Consider the following 21,186-nt stretch of genomic DNA (forward strand, 5'->3'; position numbering starts at 1 on the left):
TAAATATGTGAATATAAAGGTGTAAAAAAAATTATACAACAAAGAGGCAACATGAAACAGCATTGCAGATATATTCTGCTTTGCAGGACATTTCTCCCGTTTCCTCAAGGTATAAGCCGGGGTCAATCTTTATTTAATAATAATCAACAATCAAGTACAACTGCTTAAACAGATAAAAAACCACTTACTGAAGCCGTTTAAACAGCCCAAACTGCTAAAATGACAAAAACAAAAACAAGTGATAAACACATAGAACTGAGTGAGGTTGGGTTTTGCCTCTGATGTGATGACAGTGTATTTACAATACAGTCTTAAGATGAAAGATGAAGATGATTTTCATCTCGTCACTGAAAATACTTGAATTAATTCCGAAGCAACAAGTGTTCCACCAGTACAGTTCGTGTGGAAAACCTCACCCCGTCGATGATCACCACGGCTGTTCCAATCCATAACGTGCTGCTGGGCTTCCTCCAAAAGCTTCTCTTGTTCTCTGTGTCAGCCGACATGTCCTGGCCGCCCTTCGTCCAGCTGCTTCAGGCTGACGTGACGCTCAGAAACTCACTGGCCTGTTTGTGCAGAAGAGACCGGATGAGGCTCCTCCAGCTGTGCCCTCCAGGCCACAGCTGCTCTTTACAAGCAGCGCTCTGGCGACTCCTGTCTGCTTTATTTTGTAGTTATAGGCAAGTATGACCCTCCCACTCCACTCATTTATGTGTTAGATTATATGTTCATGCTCATTTCATAATGACATGACTTGACTCAATGCAATGTAATTCAATATTAACATACATACAAAGTAGGGATGTCCCGATCAGATCGGTAGATATCGGATCGGGGCCGATATTGGTGATTTGTGAGTGATCGGGACACTAATACAGAGATTGTGCACTGTCCATTGATGCTGTATTGATTTATCTCTATGAGGCCTGGCTGCTATTTTTTTAAGTTTATCTCAGCTGTTATGTTACAATTCCTTTCAGTTTTTAGGTAATAAATTGATTCTGTCTTTGGGGTCCATAATGATTTGCGTATGGGCATTTTTCTTGATATTATAAGCAGTTTGTTTCTGGAGTTATGAACACATCAGCAGTGACACAATATTATTGAGAAAGATAACTATTGCTAATGAGGTACAACGTTTAACCCTTTTGTGAACCATTTGTTTAGAGTTAAAGTTATTATGGCACTATTTTACCTGCCCGACCCTCTAAAGATGAAACTGGGCTGAATGTGTCTCCTAAGATATTAAGACAGTTCTGGTGTGAACGAACTCAAGACCTTGAGTCACTTCTTTCTTCTCCCACTTGGTGGCGCTGCTAGACAAATAAGAAATTACCCTGCAGGCTCTTTAGCCTTTTTGAGCCATGATGGTCACATGTCGAGTCATTTATGTGAAAGAAGCCATTAAGCAATGCTTAGTAATGATTGCACATCCTATTTCAAATCCTACAAATTGTTAATCATGTGAATCATGTGTGATGAAGAAAGACTTGTCTGTCTTTCTTCATCAGCAGGATTTCTTTGAGGGTAGACTGATGGTGTGTTGGTGAACACACTCATAGACGGCTGAGTACGCATCACACCACCACAAATGTTGCACAAAAACCCACCATGTTTTAAATCTGTCAACCCAGTGTCACACACTTTATTTACTTTAAATTCCATCATGGTGACGTCTGCTTTTGTTTGTGTCTTCGATATTGTCGTTTATTGTGGTGTCACGTTGACCCAAGCTGGAAAATCTTATTTATGTACACACTCAACTATGTTTCACATGCTCTGCCGTGGGTTGGCAATTCGTTAATTTAATTACAGAATAGAATCCAGTTTAGATAAATAAGCAGTTTCACAAATGAAAACTAATCTCTGTTTGTACATCCAAGTTTATTTGAGTAAAGTGAAGAGACGAATGTGAAACTAAGACTCTTTGTTTACCTCTCATTGACTTGCATTCATTTCCTGCAGATTCACTCTGTCACAAAAACCTCAAGTCTACATTTCAGTGTAATCTTAGATCAAAGTATGTGCTGGGATTTTAAAGCATAGGCGTTTAAATTTAGCATAGGTTTCTTTTAAAGTATTGGAAACTGAGGAAAATGCTAACAGTGAGTCCACAGGCTCCAGCAGAGAGGATCCATGACACCGTATCGCCCCAAGACATTTCCACTTTAGGCTGCTCTGATAGTGGCGCTGACGCTTTGATTCATAGGTTTCAGTGACGGTGGGGATATAATGTCCGTGAAAGCCACAGGCAGGATATGTTTGGCATTGTTTTCATACCCTTTAATGCCCCTCCTCCTGCCCTGTGGGTGCATTTCTGTCATCCTGGGATGGAAACCATCATCGAGTGAGATATCAGCTGAAGGAAAGCATCTGCAGTCTTCATTATTCCTCCTTCACTCTATTCACTTTGTGCTTTCATTTATAATGCTTCATATGTCACTGTTAAAGCACCTAACGGAGGAGGAATGGTGCAGTTGTGTAACATGCAACTGAGTCATTCTTCCACCCCGGGGGCAGACATTTTCACCCGACTCACTGCAACAGGCAGGTTCACGTTGGCTCTCTCTCGCTCTCTCTCGCTCTCTCGCTCTCTCTCTCTCTCTACATGTGTGTCCCCAGTGCAGACATACACATCTTAACATGTTCTCAAACATCCATGCTTGTTCATACTTCCCCCCCACTGAAGGTACAACCGAGAGACAGAGTCAAGAGAGAGAGAGAGAGCAGAAACATCAACGATTAAAAGGCACGAAGGCGTGTGTGTGTGTGTGTGTCTGTGTGTGTCTGTGTGTGTGTGTGTGTGTGTGTGTGTGTGTGTGTGTGTGTGTGTGTGTGTGTGTGTGTGTGTGCGTGCGTGCGTGTGTGTGTGTGTGTGGGAGCCTCCCTACCTACTCGGGGTTATGCACGGGCTTGTTACAGCAACATTCCTCCACTCAGCTGCTTCTGAACAGCACATTCCAGAAAAAGAGGAGGGGAAAAAAAGAGAGTGGGAGAAAAATATAGAAAGAGGGAGGGAGGGAGAGGGAGACATAAAAGGGGGCTGTGTGAGAAGGGAAGCATGCGGGAGCAAGAAGCAAGACATGCTGTGGAGATGATGTTGAGAGGAAATTGCACACGGAAGTAGGGGGTCAGAATAATATGATATGTAATCGATCCTGGCGGTGAAATTTGGACGCCCCCGCTTCTGCCGGTAGAGGTCAGAGGTCAGGGTCAGATACAGTACACAGCAACTAGAGTTGTGCTGAGTAAAGGACGGGACGGAGAAAAGGCCATGGAGCGTTTCTTAAAATATGATTCGACATCTGGAAGACAAATCACACACAGTTTGTTTTTCTAATTCATTCAAAATGAGCCAAAAAAATCCCAACGCAACTGAGTAAACAACTGATACTGTCCAGTCCAGGACTGAATACTCTGTTATTGAGCAGCACATGAGAGCTAAGTGAAGAGATAATGGAGGGAAAAGAAAGCAGAGAAAATTTTGTAAATTTACAAGAAAAACAAGCGAATCATTTTGAAGTGAGTGTCCCCTCTCTTTCTCTTTCTCATTCAGACAGAATGGATGGGCTTGTTTGTTGTCGCTGGTGGGACTAAAGGAAAACAAAGTGACTCGATTCCTCTCTCTCTCTCTCTCACTGTTTATTGGAAAACAGTTTATCATGCATAAGTGTTTATTGAGTTCCCGTCCCACTAATTCACTTTCTCTCCGTGCTTCTCTTCATCTTTTTGCTTTCTGTTTTACTCCTCACTAACTTTGTTAAAATGCAGACTAAATATTCCAATCAGGGTCCGTAAACATGATTACGTAACACACTTATGATATTTTTGCTTTACATATTTTTCTTTCGCCATGAAATATTTTAACACTTTATAGGACACTAAGATATGTTTAAACTGAAAATATGACAGGATGTTTGTTTTCTTCAAGACATAAAAAATCAGTATAAAGATGCACAATTACATGAAAATATTTTTATTCCATTTTAAAATGCTCATCCGGCATTTAGTACTAGTTTTCAACAATACAATATTTTATTCACACAAAAAAATGTAAATATGAGTTTTTAAACCTATAACATGTGTGATTAACTGTTGATACTCCCACTTGTACTTATTTCATGTGTACAGTTAGGATCAAGCACGTTTTCGCATAATTTTTATACATTTGAGATACAAGGTGCGATCTGTTTGAGATCCTTATGCTATTCAAAGAAATATAATAAAACCACCTACCTCAATTATTAGTATAACAATTTTTCCTACATTCTAGTATTTCCTTTCATTTACCGTTATTAATTTAGAAGTAAACATGAAGAGATGCAGGATTTAGCACATATACAGGTAAAGGGTTACAGTCCGGTTGAGCTTCATGTGTGCATCCTTTGCATAACCAAAGCACATCAACATCACACACACAAGCACCCACAAGAGAATTATGCAACCGTGTGACTGTTAGATGATATATTTGTTTGTTTCTATTTCAGGCAATAACTTAATCCAGATTACATATCTGACCCATTAATCTGTTGGCTGTTATGTGTGTCTTCATCTGGTCCTCATATTATCCCCCATCCATCCATCCATCCATCCATCCATCCATCCATCCATCCATCCATCCATCCATCCATCCATCCATCCATCCATCCATCCATCCATCCATCCAGAGTTTATGAAATGTATTATGAACAAATTGAAATTCCCTTTTTGAAAACAGTGCTCCACTTTACAATAACTATCTACTGGCAAAAGTATGTTGCCTCACAGGATGCATGACTTCAGCAATCAAGCAGGATTTTACACGCAAACCTGTTATTTAGCTAACAATGCTAAGATACTGTTTTTTTCCTGCTGCTGCCACATTTTGATGCTATTAGATCCTATTAGTTTCTAGCATAGTGTTTCTGGTGTCATTGTAATACTATGTCTTCTAATCCCGTCCAAATCCTGTGAAAATTAGCAAAAGCAGATAATTCTATTGAAAATGTTTTATTTATGTTGGAATATTTGGTGACATTGTGTTCTCTGGTTTCCTCCCACAGTATGAAAACATGCAGGTAAGTTCAACTGTTGACCTTAAATTGTCCCTAGGTGTGAATGTGAGTGTGTGTGGTTGTCTGTCTCTCTGTGTTTTCTCTGTGATGGACTGGAAATGTGTCCAAGATGTATCCTGCCTTCACCCACAGTAAACTGTGATTGGCTATACCAACCTGCGACCCTGCACAGGATTAAGCTTTATAGATGATGGATGGATGGATGGATGGATGGAGATTATTGATTGACGCATGAACATTATAAAGACAAACATTGTTTTGTCAGGGTTTTTTTCCATTTTATGGGAAAAAGAACTCTTCCATTCTATTCTAATTTTTTGGAGATAAATCTGTAAGATTTTATATTTATGCTTTACATTATGGAACATTTTAATTTAAAGTACAAAAAAAAGAATGACATGAAATGGTCTCTAGAAATTAGTGTTCTGTATTCATATTACACATTTATTTATTTATTTATTTATTTATTTATTTATTTATTTATTTATTCAATCTCAGCTTCACATTTCCGATGTAGTCACTTCTGACGTCAGAACGACAGATGCGCACTCCAGCTAATCAGAGCTCGGCGCTCAGGAGAGCGACATCTGCTTCAGCCAATCGCATTCTAATTCCTGGGATTCGCTGTCCTATCAGAAGCCCGTTTGTCCTGGAAGAGGCGGGCCTGGGTCCCGGTTGGCTTTGCCCAATCCGGATGTTCCCCAGTAGCGAGCAGCAGTGTGTGAATGTGGCAGCTGAGGTAGACAGGGAGGGGTAGAAAGACTGACCACACACCGGATTTTATCTCTTTCTCCCCCCACCCCTTTATTTTCCCTCTTCTCAGAGCCCAGTGTTTACAGATAATATCCCGGCACGGCTGTAAACTTGTTCCCCGGTGAAGAAACCTGTGCCGCCGCTGCTTTTCTGTGGGACGAACGGCTGTGGTTGTGAAAACAGTCCAGAAGAAAGAAGAAACAACATGGGGCGATAATCACTGAAAAGGTGCTCTGTTGTGAACCGACGATGACTCTCTGGGAGGACCCGTGAAGCTTTATTTATTTTTATTTATCCCCCACACCCCCCGTGTCCTCTTTATATTTTATTCTTTTAAAAAAAAAAAAAAAAAAACACAACCCTCCCGTCGCTGGTTTGGGTTTCTAATCGCACGGAGAAGGGATACGTTCCAGGCGGACTGCAGAGATGGACCAAGCCGGCATCCTGAGAAAGTTTATCCAGGGGGTGAAGGCCATGAGCGAGGGGGACGAGGAGAGGGGAGAGGACAACTTCGGCAGCGACTTCATGGTGGGTCTAAATGTTATGTCCCTTCAAAAAAAAAAAAAAAAAATCTCCACCTTTTTCCTCCGTAACCCCCCCCCCCCCCCCCCCCCCCCCCCGCGCCCCCCCTCCCGTCTCCCGGTTCCCTGTATCCCCCAGGAGGTGAGGCTGGGGCGGCCACACTGCCCTCTTCCTCTTCCTCCCATTTCCAGGCTTTACATGGCGGCCTAGCATTGTCTCCCACAGCACAGAAACACCACCGGCTGCTGGCTCTTTAAAATTACAAGAAAACAGGACATGCTCATTTTTTATATGCTAGCTGGAGCCGCTTAGCTTGGAGGTGGTGTGCTCACATGCATTGTCCTTCCCACATCCAGTAAGCAGGCAATATCCACATAACTCAGCCTAATGGCATGAATTATCGCCTCAGGTTCCCTGGATTACTGCACATAGCTTTGTGGTGTTGTAATGTTTGAAAGCTCCATTAAAATATTTATAGGAAGACTTTTTTTTTTTTTTTAAAGTAAAAGTTTTAGGAAGATTTGCACTGTAGTGAATGATAAATCTACCCACAGGCAACACATTACCTTGATTTGCAGCAGCAGTTTGCGCATTATGAAAGGAAACTGCTTCAAAATGGATTGAACTAATAGCAAAACATTGTAGCTTTAACAGTTTCTCATAAACTGGAAAGGTGTGCTTGAGATGTTTTGTCCCCCTCCTCTGTTACTTCCTCTCAACTCCTACATGATCCAAATTCTGTTTCTTAGTAATGTAAAGTCATTTGTTTGTCACCTTTCGTCCGCCTTATGATCATCTCTGACCCACAGTCTTACGATTTCCCTCCCTGCATCTCTGAATGTTATTGTGTTGCAACCATGGACTCAAAATAGAACTTCTCCCAGGCTTGTGAAATAGCTGAAATAGCCACATAAGGAATGGCACTTCTGCAATAACACTTCAATAGCTATTTTAGTAAAATGTCTTTAATTCTGATTCATTTAAACACACAGTACAGACAGCAGGACACATGTACAAACATTTGCATCACATGGTAGTTTGTATTACTTCGTCTTTACAGTCTACCTCATGTTTCAGATAGGTTTGATTATTATCTGTTTGATTTGCTGGTAGACGGACTAGTCAGCATCACAATGGTTAACTTTTTCTTTTGCCTGGAATCGCAAACAAACACACACACACACACACACACACACACACACACACACACACACACACACACACACACACACACACACACACACACACACTCCTTACTTCCCTACTTCATACAAGCTGCTTGCTGGAGCTTGCAACATTCTTTCTCGGCCCATTTCATAACATTTTGTCCTGGCTTTTAAAGTGGAACTTTGGGTCAAAACTACACAATTTGACAAGCTTCTCTTGCTGAAATGAGGCACACACCGCGCTCTGAAATAAGTAGGACTCTGAGTCTAAAGGTGTGCTGAGGACTTTACTTGTCCTTCTTTTCATGTGTGAGTTGTAGAAAATAGAGTTTAACGATGTTGCGCAAAAATCATCCCTACCAGAGGCAGTGCACAGTGCGAATTGAGGAAGTGTTTTATGGACAAGAGCAACAAAGCTGGGATTTGTAGGGTTTAGGCTCTATGGACCTTTTTGTTTTTGCAAATATTACTCATAAAACTTTCCCTTTAACTTCTTCTTTTTTTTTTTTTTAGCTGGTCAATAAGCTGTTAAGTGCTTCTCGTGTAACTGAGAACTAAGTGTGATGTTTATGGGTTTCTGCAACTGTCATTTAGTACATGAGTTTTTATTATCCACTAGTTCCAACTGTAGTGTTAATGAGATGAATGCAGGCACTTCTGCTAGCACCCAGCATACTTGTCATTCATAACTGTACACATATCCACGCCCTGTCAAACTGCTGACACATTTCTCTCTAAAGTTCTTCATACAAGCCATGTGATCTGGAAGTGGGTGGACAAGAGAGATCCTTTAAAAAGGTTTTTCTTTTTAACAACTAAACCATCCCTCCATCCTTTGTGACTAATAAAAATAGCATTTTTTTTTATTGGGCCTTTTCCCCTTATTTTCCTATTTTACGGGACCATTGACTTCTTGGAATTTTTAAATATATGTGTGATGTCTGTAATATCCTTCAATATGAGCTTCACTGGCATGAAATACAATAATGCTTTCCCGGTCCCCTTTGTGCTGTCGTGCTTTTCTTGAGACAATATCGTGACTATCAAACAGCTCATATAAACTTAATCTTCGGGGTATACGAGTGCTATAATTTGGACTATTTCCTTTATTTTTTTCCTTAGCAGGCTGGCTATCAGCTTTACAGAGACCTTCGTTAATTGTAGCTTCGAGCTAAATTTTCTCACAGCTGGCAACATCAGCTTGTGAGTGTTGCGTTTCACCTGAATTATTTAGCAAACACACCAGCTTGCAGACCAGACAACTTGTCCTGATCGAGTCCTGGTGGGCGGTGTGCCAAAGCACCAAGCACAATTAAGAAGGATCGGCCAAATATGTAAGCAAGCATGGTTCCAACGTCAGGATTTTCAATTGCAGGAGTCGTACTGCCACAAGCTCATGGGGTGTGCTTCTCAGCGCAGTGAGTCACGACTACACCCTGACATAACACCCACTTTAACTGCCTATTGTTGTTTATATATAGAATGTGTTTTATAGACATAATTGCAGCCTCCGTTAAGCGTAAAAGCAGATTACACGCTTGTTCGGTTTTCTTTTCAACAGTTTGATGGAACGGAAACATGTAAGAGTTTCTTCCACCTGAGCCTCATTTAATTATCATGTTTGACCTCATCAAAAAAAAAAAAAGGCTTTGTTCACGTAAGTTTGCTGGTTTTGGTGTAGAGCCAAATAACATAGTAGTACACACCACTACTCTTTATCCAGGATGGTCAGGGTGACTAATTCCATCTATCTATCCTTCTTCTATACAGCCCCACCCAACAGAGGGTAGCTTGGCTGATGCCAGCTGACTGGGCAGAGGTAAAGTGGACAGGCCAAAACAAAAGTCCGTCACAGGGCAACCAGAGAGACGATCACTCACATGCACACGCATTGTTTTGGACTGTGGAACGAAATCGGAGTACACAGAGAAAACAGCCATGCATGCATCAGGAGGAACTGCAAAGTGCGCAGGAAGGCCTAGACTCGTATCTGGCCTATTCTCTCTTATTATCATGGTGGAGCCAAATTTCTCTGACAATATTAGTTACGAATAGTTGATGAATCAAAAAAGAAATATTTTAATAGTTAGAAAACAATCAAAATGTAGCTTTTTTTGCATGTATACAGACTTAACGCATTCCAATTCCCTTCCTGAAGCCATTAAGTTAAGTCCAAACAGATCTTACAAGATCATTGTTATTATGAGCCGACTTGTCTTCTCAGGGCCGGTGGTATTACAGCGTCTCTGGATAAATGAGATCAAATATGTCTTGACTGTAACTACCAGTGCTAGCAGCAGCAGCAGTCGTTTCCTGCGGGTTAATATCTAATGTTTAAGTTAAATGTCGCTGTGCATTATTCCAGTGAGACATAGCCTACATCCTATGTCATTTTCATTTTAGACATGGAACGTTGCGGCCCCCTTTGTGTGCCTGTAATTTCTTCACTCACCGTCTTGCCTAAGCCTGGTAGATCTTTGGCAGATGATGTGTTGAGCTTCAACTAAACAGCACCACATGTTGCACAAATTCAAATGGCTGTCAGAGGTTCAGCAGCAGTTCACAAGATCGTCGTGGTGATATGATGGAACGCATCATCAGTAAAAGGGACATGGTGTGATTACTTTAACCTTGGTGAAGATGGCTTAATCCAGAGAATACAAATTGGATGGAAGGCAAAATATACACTCTTGTGACCTGCAGCCTGGCCGCTGACGCAGGTTCTGTGAAATTGGTCCATCTGTGTCGTTGCCGGTTCCGCAAAACCAAACAATGGCAATCTTACTCATTTCAGAAGGGTGGTTATCAACGGGCTCTGTCAACCCACGACTCTCCAAACCAGCTATTAGTGCACTTATGTAAGATGGGCAGCATTTTTCTTTTTCTTTTTTTTTCCTTTTTTTCTTCTTCCCTGAAACGAATAGCCAGTTTCAGAAGCAACACCACAGACACATCCAGAGTGGAGGACGTGAGATGCCAAGAAACATTTGGGGAAAATTGGTTGATACAGACAGACAGAATAAAAAAAGTAGTAAGTTGTCTAAAAAAAATTAAGATTGTCAAGCAGAAGAAACCTCTGAAGTTGTTTAAATCTAGGCTTTGGACAGTTTCTCTTACAGAAAAATTTAATATTTGCTCTTTGACAGCTGGAGAAGATGACTTGAAGCAGGTTGACACACCCGACTTTCACTTTTAGCAGTCCAATAAGTTTATTACCTGCTATGCTCTGCAACATGGAGCTCTTAACATGGGAGCAACCATAAGTTTTTAGTGTACAATATTGCTTTTCACTGAATGGAAGGTGACGACTGCTGCAATATACTTCACACAAAAAAAAAAAAATGCAATTTCTTTTTTTTTTTACAACAACCTATATGTTTCCAGTGCCTTCAAGAAATAAGTAAACGAGGCTAAGAGAGAAAGAAGCCACTGCTCTGATAGCATGACTGCATGAGGGAAAAAATGTATTGTAAAATGTTGTTCAGTATTTTACCTACTTCGTGATCGACAAACTATTGTTTTGGTGACCCTTTAGTTTGGTCATTTTCTAGTGCTTTTCCATTGGCTGTTTGTTGCTGTTGATCATAGCAGCAATCATAGTGTTTGGACATTTTTGAAGGTCTAGATTATCTCGGGCTGTCTGTGGTCAACTGACATCACTGTTTAACCACATATTTTATTTATCAAAGATATTGTCAGAGGAAAGGCTGGGTACCCTTCAAAATCTTTTAATAGCACTATCAATAACTATACCTTCACTTCAATACAGACTGCTAAACTATACTTTTTTAAATAGCATCAATAGTAACAAAAAGAAATCGATATTGCATGTTACTACACACAAATATTGAGTTGAACCAACTTGGCACTTTTGATCATTTAAAGAATGTTATCTTCTATTACAAATCTTGCGTCTCGCACTATTGACACAGGACACACACCGTCGTTCACAACGTAGATGCACCAGTCTTCACTGTTTTGCCTGCATACGTCAACCGCATGCCACATTACAGCCAATCACGGGCAGCATGATCAACTTGATCACGTTATTAACTCCTGCGCACTGAAACGAGGACCTCTTTTGATACTCGGTAACATCGTAGCATTTCTGTCAGTCAGTGTCGTGGAATAACCAAAGCTCGGTACCCAGCTCTAAGTCACAGTTGCTCATCTTTCATATGAAACAACCAAAATTAGCTGCCGTTGTGACATTACCACCCTCGTGATAGTGTGAAATTTTCTCCATTACAGTCCACTAACTTATGAAGTGCCACAACACAGCACTGGTTTGCTTTCTTTTTTCGTCTTACTTACATTCAGACATGTTGAATAACGTGTAAAATTGTAACGCTGCTGTGAGACCGGGCTCGAGTAAAGTTCCACAGCCGAGACACAGATCGTGCTCTGTGAAACAAGCCTCACTGTACCGAGGGGAGACCCTCCACGATTGGCCGTCTCGCAGGCACTCTTTGGCAGTCTACGTTTTATGTGTCACATCCTGTGGGCAGACAGAGGGTGTTGTATTCAAAGCACATACCATCGAGGCAATTACAGGAAAGCATACAGTCACTCTGATTCGGTCATTTAGAGATTGTCATCAGGTTCATTTCAATTTTTTTCGTACATTGAGGCAGTGGGCATTACACTTAGTACAGTAAGTGAAGTATTCTGACTAAAGCGTCGAGCTCAAGACCAGGTTGATTGAACACACAGCTGTTGACAGACATATAAGCTGCAGGGATTGAGCTTGTGACCTCTCTGTGATGAGAAAGCTTTTATAAGCAAGCAACCTGACGGAAACAATTCAGGAACAATTTAAACTAAAATGCCTCCAAGCGTCGTAGGCAGACGTTTGGTTTTACAGAAATTTCATCTTGTGTGATGTGTAAACTGATTTTCTTCACTATTCAAAGCCATTATATGAGTACTATCACACAGATTGTGAATTTTACACATTCGACAACATTTCCCGCTTATTACCAAACAAGCTTGGGAGATCATCCAGAAACAAATGTTCTCTAGATGAGGTCCTGGCATCCTCAGAGGCATCGTCAACTGCCCCCAACCCCCAACCCCCAAACTTGATGTATTGCAGTTTCAACTCTGGTACAAGACAGTGAATTCCTCTTCGTTTTAACTATCTTGTAAAACCGAGTTGCACTGAAAGTCTGCTTTTTGAGCGAGAAGGAAGGACGACAGTATCCTTTTCATTGGAAGGTATTAAAGCCATCCGTTTCCTGGAAACTGAGCTATTGTCATCACCATTTGGTGCCAGATTTGAGAATTATTTAATAGGTGGATTTGCAAGAAATGAATATATTTTCTGGAAAATGGCCCACTTGATCGTGTTCAGCTAATAATTCAGTTAGTATATATATATATATATATATATATATATGTATCCACCTTTTTGGAGGATACAGTAAAAGATCACTAAGCAGGCTTTGGCTCATTAATCGAGTTTAGCTTTAGTTATGTTTGTTAACGTAAGTTTAAATTAATAATCTTGACTTAGTGGTGAAAATATACATTTTTACGGAAATTCTTTCTTTTTTCTTTTCTTTTTTTCTTTTCACCCTCACATTGACTGTTGCAATTTTCATGTCTGCTTGCATGCCAAGTGCCCCCGTGTGGTACATTAACAGCAGCCTGCATATGAACAAATTTTAAGTGTCCGCATAGATGTATAAAACTCATCAACAGAGGAGGCTATGAAGAGGCAGAAATGAGTTGGCTCAAGGAGCACAATGTGAAGACGCATGACAGCCGGATACAAAGCAAGAACAGATCAAGAGTGATGCGCACCCTCTTGTCATTAGAGCAATTTTTAGTATCGCCTCTTAATATACGTGCTTTCTGGAAGACCGAGCACAATATTGCGGTCTTGACAGGGTTTAGACGTGAGGCTGTGTTTGTTCCTGCCACACCTTTGCGAGCAGATTACTCCCAAGCAGCACATCAAAGAAGGGGAAAAAGTGCAAACACATGCACTTCTCTAAAGTGTTGTGTCGGGCAGATATAAAACACTCAGAGGGGAGGCAAAAAAAAAAAAAAAAAAGATGTGACAATGCCAGACCTGCTCGTGTGAGATATTCACTCTGTGAGCTTGGATTTGTGTGTGGGGAAAATTTCTAATATGACCCAGGGGGGGCTTCCCCTTCTATTTCCTGAGTTTTGTTTATGTGTGTATACATTACGTGTGTAGTTTGAAGAACGTTTTGGCCAGGTAGCACACAAGGAAACTGATCATGGCTGTGAGCTCGTTATTTCATGAAATGGTGTAAGCTGGTGCCAGAACAATGCTTTTTTAAATTTTTTATAAAGAAGGCAGCTCCATTCAATAGCTAAGGTCTTCACATGCTGTTGTGACAAATTGTCAACATGAAAATGCTGAATTTTCTTATCAAAACTAATCATACTGTCTGTAAAACACATTTACAACCATTGTTTCATAAAATGTTTATAATGACTTTAGGCACCTCTTATTTTTCTAATTAGGAGGGAAGGTTTTGGATGCTTAACTAAAGATTTACCTTCATCCATTCATCCCCTGTCTCTACCCAATTAATCCAACGAGGATCGGCGGAAACTCTGGAAACGATGTTCAGAGCATGACAGGCCATGAGTTGGCACTGTTGTTTTTAGCTATAAAATTCAGCTACAAAACTACCAAGTCCCAGGAGAATATGGACGGGGGTTATGACACTCTGGAGGAAGCATTGTTCTTATTGTCCATTGACTCGCGCGTGTGCAGAGAAACTGTTTACGACGGCGCGCATGAGCCGTCGGAAAAGTTGCAAATTTCCCATGTTTCCTCAGAGAAGGAGTCAGAGCGTCTTCAGAAAGTCGCTTTTTCCCCACATTTCCATGGAGATGAAATCAGACTGATTTTAAAAGGTTTCACTTTGGAAGAGGTTTTCAAGAACTTATGTTTTCGGCGGCTCCAAGCACCTTTATCGTGTAATCACACACCCAAAATGGAAGGAACGTTTTTCACTTGAAAACGTCGACGCGTAAACGGGGCCACGGTTGATGAAATGCAGAGCAAACCCGGGGCTGCTTGTCGGCCATCACAGTGAGAGAGCTCATCACACAAACATATGATAACTTTAACTAAAACCATTTAACATAACTTGTTGAATGGCTGACGGGGAGAACATGAATCAGCCCAGAATTAAATATTAAGGGAAAAAATAACCAGATCATGTCGAGCATAGTTTAGCAGCATTAAAAATGTTGAAGAGTTTGATCAGAGGTTCTGAATACTCACAATATTTTGTTCAAAATCCCAGATTTTAAACTGTGCTTAAATTTGACAGTTTTTGGCCTCTGTAAGACGAGTTTTTTTTTTTTTTTTTTTTTAATAAACAGATTTATATTTATGAACATTCATAGTTTTGTGAATTGAGATGTGTGTTTCACAGATTTGATTGGCTGTTTACTGGAAATTGAAAAAGGATCTCCGGGCAGAGTAGCCTCAGTCAAACGTGATAGATGACAGCACTATCGTAGGAATGCTATGACCCGATTAATCATTGTCAAAATGATCGTCTCATAACCAGAGTTTTAAAAGTCCTGAGGATTATATGAATGACAAATTGGTTTCTTGCCCTTCGAGGTTGCACTTTTGGAGATGAGCTTGTTTTGCAGGCTTTCTCTCTGTGAAATAACGAAGCATGGAGAATGCGCGGTATGCTGGCTTCTCCTTTTCAGACTCATCAGTCAGACGTGCTGAAAATGAGCTGGATGGGCTTCTGGGAAGGAGACTTTTTATTTCTATGGATTTGTCCATATAATGATCACACGCAGAGCTGCTTTACTGCTGTTGGCGATGTGTTTCTGGTCCGGTTTGTAGACTTGTTGGACAAATTTCAAGCCAAACTTTTCGAGCAACATCTTTTCGAAGTGCCATTAGGACTAGTGGTGCATTATTGAGCTGGTAAAATCTGCTATCTCCCATTATGGGCTTATAAAAAAAAAAAAGAAGTGCTGTGCTTTTATCAGCTAGTTTGTGCCCACGGGTGTACACTGCAGAGGTCGGCTGCTGTTTGTGTGTGTGTGTGTGCGTGTGTGTGTGCGCAGTAACTATTGTTAATTTGCGTCATGCCGAAACAACAAGACTTCCTGATTTCTTCTGGTGTCTCAAGCCTCCTTCGTCGTCACCCACTCCTTCCTACAGCTTAACCCAGAAACCAGCCTGGTTTCTGCTTCTAAGCCGGGTGTTTCTCAGAAGAGGAGCAGCACAATATTTCCGTGTGTGCGTGTGTGCGTGTGTGCGTGCGTGCGTGTGTGCGTGTGTGCGTGTGTGCGTTTATTTGTGTGTGTGTTTGTACAGGATGAAAGCTGGCTGACCCACCAACAACGCTGAGGAATTTAATTGATCAAGATAAGGAGACAAAACACTCAAATACTCAGGAAATTGTTTAGTATTGCCCGCTGTGAGTGATGCGTTAGTTGCATGAAAGGAAACCATGGAGTCATGCACACTTGCTCACCTGCACTCATGCATTTTAGGCATAATATCAAGGGAATGCACATAAATACACCATAATTGTCATTGTACATAATCATTTTGGCATGTTGAAGCTGAATCAGACTCGTGAGGTCCCCACTTTGACCCTGGATTAAAGACAGTGAACATCTGAGCATGGAAGTGAACAATACATGCACACCAATGCCAAACACACACTGACCTCACAATGAGCCCCTGTCCCAGATGACTGGGATTATATGAGGTTTGTCCATCTGCTTCCTCCTGCGGGCCCAAGTCCAGAGTGGGAAAATCACCACCGAGCCAGCACTCATTGAATATTGACCCTGTTAACTCAAGGATTGCAACTTAATAATCTCCTTCAATAAGCTCCTTCTTTTTTGCTTTTCGGTGATACAACTCTGCAGAGAGGTGAAGAAGTTGGTTATGTTTCTGACAAAGTTTAGAAAAAACAAAATGCAGCCAGATAATTAAAAAATGCTGTTGAATTAACCTAGTGAATTGAACCAATTTAGTTATTTTAAAAGTCTTTTGTTGATCGTGCACCCATATATGTGTTATTGTAGTGTTGCTGTGACACCTGAGCCCAGCTGATTCCTTCATCACATTTACTGAAATTACATCAGTTAAGAGGCAGTGAAATCATGTTATTCTTTTTAAAGCTTGGTATTAGCGGTTGTATGTGACATGAAGACAACATCAGACAGGTCTTATAAAGGTTTACTAATGTTTATTTATGGTACTAATGTAATCAGCTGCAGTGCACCTCGACTCTAGCTGGTCAGGGTTCAATCAGGGAACTGAATGAATGAATATACTAACATTATTTATTTTCTAAGACATTTTCAGTCTTTATCAGATCACTTTAAAATTTCTCTGCTTGTCCACATGATGAACCAATTTATGAATATAATCTAGGTTACAAGTGTGAATGATAACTAATCTCTGATTGATGTTTTTGAATGTCATCATTCTTGGCATCACTTACGTCAGCTAACAGCTTTTTTTTTTTTTTTAAAGAAAAACCTTTCATTCATCCTTTTATATTTCCAACTTATCAGTCAGTCGTGTATCGTCGTATTGGCACACCGTAGAGCTGTCCCTTCTGCCTCTGCACAGGAGGTGTTTGTAGATCACATTAGTGACTATTCAGCCTGACGTTTCTTTATCAACATCAGATATAATCCTGATTCGGGTCCACATATGGAAGTGGCCTTGTTCAGATATGAAAAATATCTGATATATACTCGTAAGCCAGTCATGGGATATATATATAGAACAAAAATATAGACTACTTTTGACTGCAGTATGAATGTAGCCTCAGTTCACTTATATGCCATTGACTTTCTTTGGATATATTCAAAGGAAGTGACCACCCAGAAGTGACCAAGGATTCAAATAGCGGACGCAGACTTCGACACAGGTGCTTCCCACAGTCGGTGTGAGTCTGTTGCCAGCTGCGTGATGCACGTGAACTCCCAGGCTCAGGTTTACGTTCACAGCAGTCCTCCTTCCTATTTTTAATAATTAAATTGTGGTTGTTGTGTTGCCATGCCAGGGCTCAGACTTACGCAACATGGCCTGTGCATGCCGTGATCCTGGAGCATGGTTTTAGATTTGAAAATGACACGGTGACAGACAGAAGGGGAAGCCTGCTGGCTATTAAAGGAAAATCACATTGTGTTTTATGCCAGTGAGCGACATGCTGCTTCGCCCTGATGTGCTTCTGTGTGAGCGCTCATGCCCAGTCATGCTGTCAGTGCTCCACTGACCTAAATTAGCCAGTAGCCATTAAGTGGAATTGGCTGTACAATGGATACGTGCGCGAGTGTTTGCATGCATGTGCAGTGCTTGGCAACAAATGATAGTTGCTGGATATTATCTTTGACATCTTTGGCCAATGAAGAGGTCTCCTACCGCTGATTCATGCCAGAGGTCAGGGTGTGGTTTAATGTTATTTCCTCAGGGAGCTTAACTGTTGAACTAATAGACTCCCAGCATCGTGATCTGTTCCCTGAAAACTGGCTTATTCCTCACTATCACCGAACCACTTGAAGGAACGGGTTGATATTTACGGAGTGTCATTTTGTACTGGTGTGTAAAAACAAGCATGTCTCAGCATTAGCTAAGCAACGTTTTAAGTGAAAACGCAGTGTCTTCATTTCAGAAAAGTTTAAAGTTTACCCGGCAGAATTTTGAAAATGATGTTCGTTTACACTGAAAAGACAAACGCTTAAATACTCAGGAGAATATCGACTGGGAGTCACAACACTCTACAGGCAAACATTGTTATTGTCCACCTACTCATGCATGTGCAGAACAACTATTTACCAGAACGTTGCCTTTTCTTCAGCTTCTACGGGGTTGGAGTGTTTTCAAAAAGTTGCATTTTCAGTGGCTCTGAGTTGTGTAAACAGACCCTCAAAGCACAATGGATGTTGTTGTGTAAACCAGGCCTAATAGTAGCTCATTTTAGTATGAGACCGTTTCAGTAACCCAAATATGATTTGGGTTTTTGACTGAATAATGAAAATGTTACTCATTCTGCACGAGATTTGACAAACGTCATGATAATTTCCATGAAACACTAAGGAGCTTTCTTGTGTTCACTTCTTCATCACCCGGTACCCAAATGCTACTTTACTGTTAAGAGGCCGGCCTGCTTTATCAGTACTTGCAAGTCTGAGTCCATGGTTCTGTCATGGAAAACCATGATAAGCCCTCTTCGGGTAGGACAGGAGAATCTACTTTGAGTTAAAATATCTGCGGTTTTAATCAGCAGTATTGGCTGGAAGGACCAGGAGATCAACGAGCACAGCAGCCATATTGAACAGTTGAGGTGAAGGAGGAGCCTTAAAGAGGAGCTCTCTGATTACCAGTTGGTTTCCAGCTGAGGTTGTTCAAGTATCTGATCTGGGTTTCTTCTGCTCGACTTGCATTCGAGGTGTACCAGACACAGCCACTTGTCATAAAGCCTTTGGATTTGACCAGAAATTAGATCTTTTTGGTTTCAGTGGGCTTGAGTCTTGATCCCTGTCTGGATGTCTCTGCTGTAAATATTGACTCTGTGCATACTAGGTGGAAAAGAGGACGGATAAGTAAAAAATTGTGGATTTTAAAAAGTATTTATTCGTACAATTATTCCGATGTGTATTACTCATGGGCCATAATGCCCATCTCGGTGGACAATCTTCTGCTTGTGTCATAAATAATGAATCGGCTAGGAATAAACAGTTTTATTTATGATTATTTTGATGCTTATTTCTTCCAACAGTTAGTTTTGTAGGCAATGTTTAACCTTTATCATAAAGTTGAGAGGCTGTAGCCAATGTTCAACCGTTCTGTAGTAAATCGATCGATGGATTTCACATTGATCGACCACTTAACTGGTGGACTAATAGCTGGAACAGTAATCTCTGGAAGTGTGTTCCAGCTGATTAGGTTGACGGCTTTAACACTGGAAACACTGGACCATGTGGGACGCAGAGCCTCAGTGAGAGGCACACACAACCTTTTAGTCCGTCCGCGCTGCAGCACTGCATCTTTTCCCCGCATGCTTGCAGAGGGGGAGATGGATTTTTCTGAGAGCATTGTAAGGGGTGACCTATTTGTGTGTGTGTGTGTGTGTGTGTGTGTGTGTGTGTGTGTGTGTGTGTGTGTGTGTGTGTGTGTGTGTGTGTGTGTGTGTGTGTGTGTGTGTGTGTGTGTGTGTGTGTGTGTGTGTGTGTGTGTGTGTGTGTGTGTGTGTGTGTGTGTGTGTGTGTGTGTGTGTGTGTGTGTGTGTGTGTGTGTGTGTGTGTGTGTGTGTGTGTGTGTGTGTGTGTTTTCGTTCAGAAGGTGACCGTCAGAGGAGCCTCGCTGCCTCAGTAACACTCGGCAACCCCACATCCTGGCCACACACCTAAAGCCCTTTTCCCTACTGCCTCTCAGCAAGAGCATTTTTGTGCCAATCACTGCTTACTGCTGAGCTCAAGAAAGTGTGTGTGTGTGAATTATTCAGTGTGCCAGGGAAGTACAGCGATGCTGACTTATTCAGCTCGGAGACGGAAAGTAGGTTAGATCTCCTCGAACAACTACATCAGCCTCTACCAGGTTCTCCGTTGGCATCTCGTTCTCTGTCTAACCTTTTTTTTTTCCTTCTGTTTTTTTCTTCCTCCTGTTTTCCGCTCTCTGCCCAGTAACCACCCTGGCATCCTCCAGTCATTTCAGGCCGAGTCAACTCATTGTGAAGAAATGTGTCTACCAGCACACATGACTCAGTCACGCCCTGAAGGGGGTCTGTTAAGTCGGTGCTGGGCTTTTTGGGGGCGCCGCCCTGCGTGTGTGTTTGTGCCACTGGAAGTCGAGCATTCACAGGAAACTGGCAAAATCAGTCATGCATTTTTACACCTCAGACTGATAGGAAGTGAGAAAGTAATGGAAACAGGGAGCAGGAGTAAGAGCTCTGCTTATGTGGGCACTTTTAGTTATCAGCTAAACCCATTGGGTTATCAGCAGCACACGTTTTGCCTTTTGGTCTTTAAACACTTGAAAACCCTTTTTTATCTCTTGGGAGTAGTTCTCTCTTTCATAATGTTTTGGTTACTCCTGTTTTCTGAGAAATCTTTGTTTACTACTTGGAATTTTATATAACGCTTTCTTGATAACTGATTAATCATGTGCTTTTTTAATAACTTTGTTGGTCACATTCTTATCTTTGTATCATATATTGGAGATTTTTGGTGTATTATTTATGCATCATCTATCTTGCATTTGTTTCCTCAACAGGCTAGATATCAAATAATAGGATTGAGATTTGACACTTTTACTTGAACATTCAATATTCAAATATGTTTTCTGGCTTAAAAGAACAGTGATCTGCTAATGATGTAACTAGGAATGTATACTAGAACACATTTAGGGAAATTGTTCTATAAAGTTGGATTTCTGTGTACTTGAGATTTAAAATAAGTTAAAAAAAATAAAAATAAAAAAGCAAAATTCAAGAATAAAATGAATTCCATCAATTTTATTTGTCATTGACACACATCAAGCAACATAGAAAAGTCAAATAACATATAAACCGAGACTGTCAAACACATTTCAGTTCAGGATCCATATTCAGCCAGATTTTATCTTGAGTACGCTGGACCGATATAATAGTGCCATAATAACCTTTAAGTTGATACTTTAAAGTTTTTCTTTGTTGTGGTGCACAGTA

At 41.0% G+C, this 21,186-nt stretch overlaps 1 protein-coding gene across 3 annotated transcripts in view; it reads left to right on the forward strand.

The window, feature by feature from the left end:
• The first annotated feature begins 5,776 nt into the window (after window positions 1-5,776).
• ptpn12 (protein tyrosine phosphatase non-receptor type 12) overlaps window positions 5,777-21,186 on the forward strand; it is a 46,413-nt gene continuing 31,003 nt past the window's right edge. For all 3 annotated transcript variants that reach the window (XM_080491858.1, XM_080491857.1, XM_080491859.1), the window contains exon 1: window positions 5,777-6,335. In XM_080491858.1, the coding sequence (XP_080347984.1) occupies window positions 6,234-6,335 (102 nt within the window). In that variant the 5' untranslated portion in view covers window positions 5,777-6,233. The remainder of the gene's footprint in view (window positions 6,336-21,186) is intronic.

Source organism: Lipophrys pholis (assembly GCF_963383615.2).
Source record: "Lipophrys pholis genome assembly, chromosome: 22".
Lineage (NCBI taxonomy): Eukaryota > Metazoa > Chordata > Actinopteri > Blenniiformes > Blenniidae > Lipophrys > Lipophrys pholis.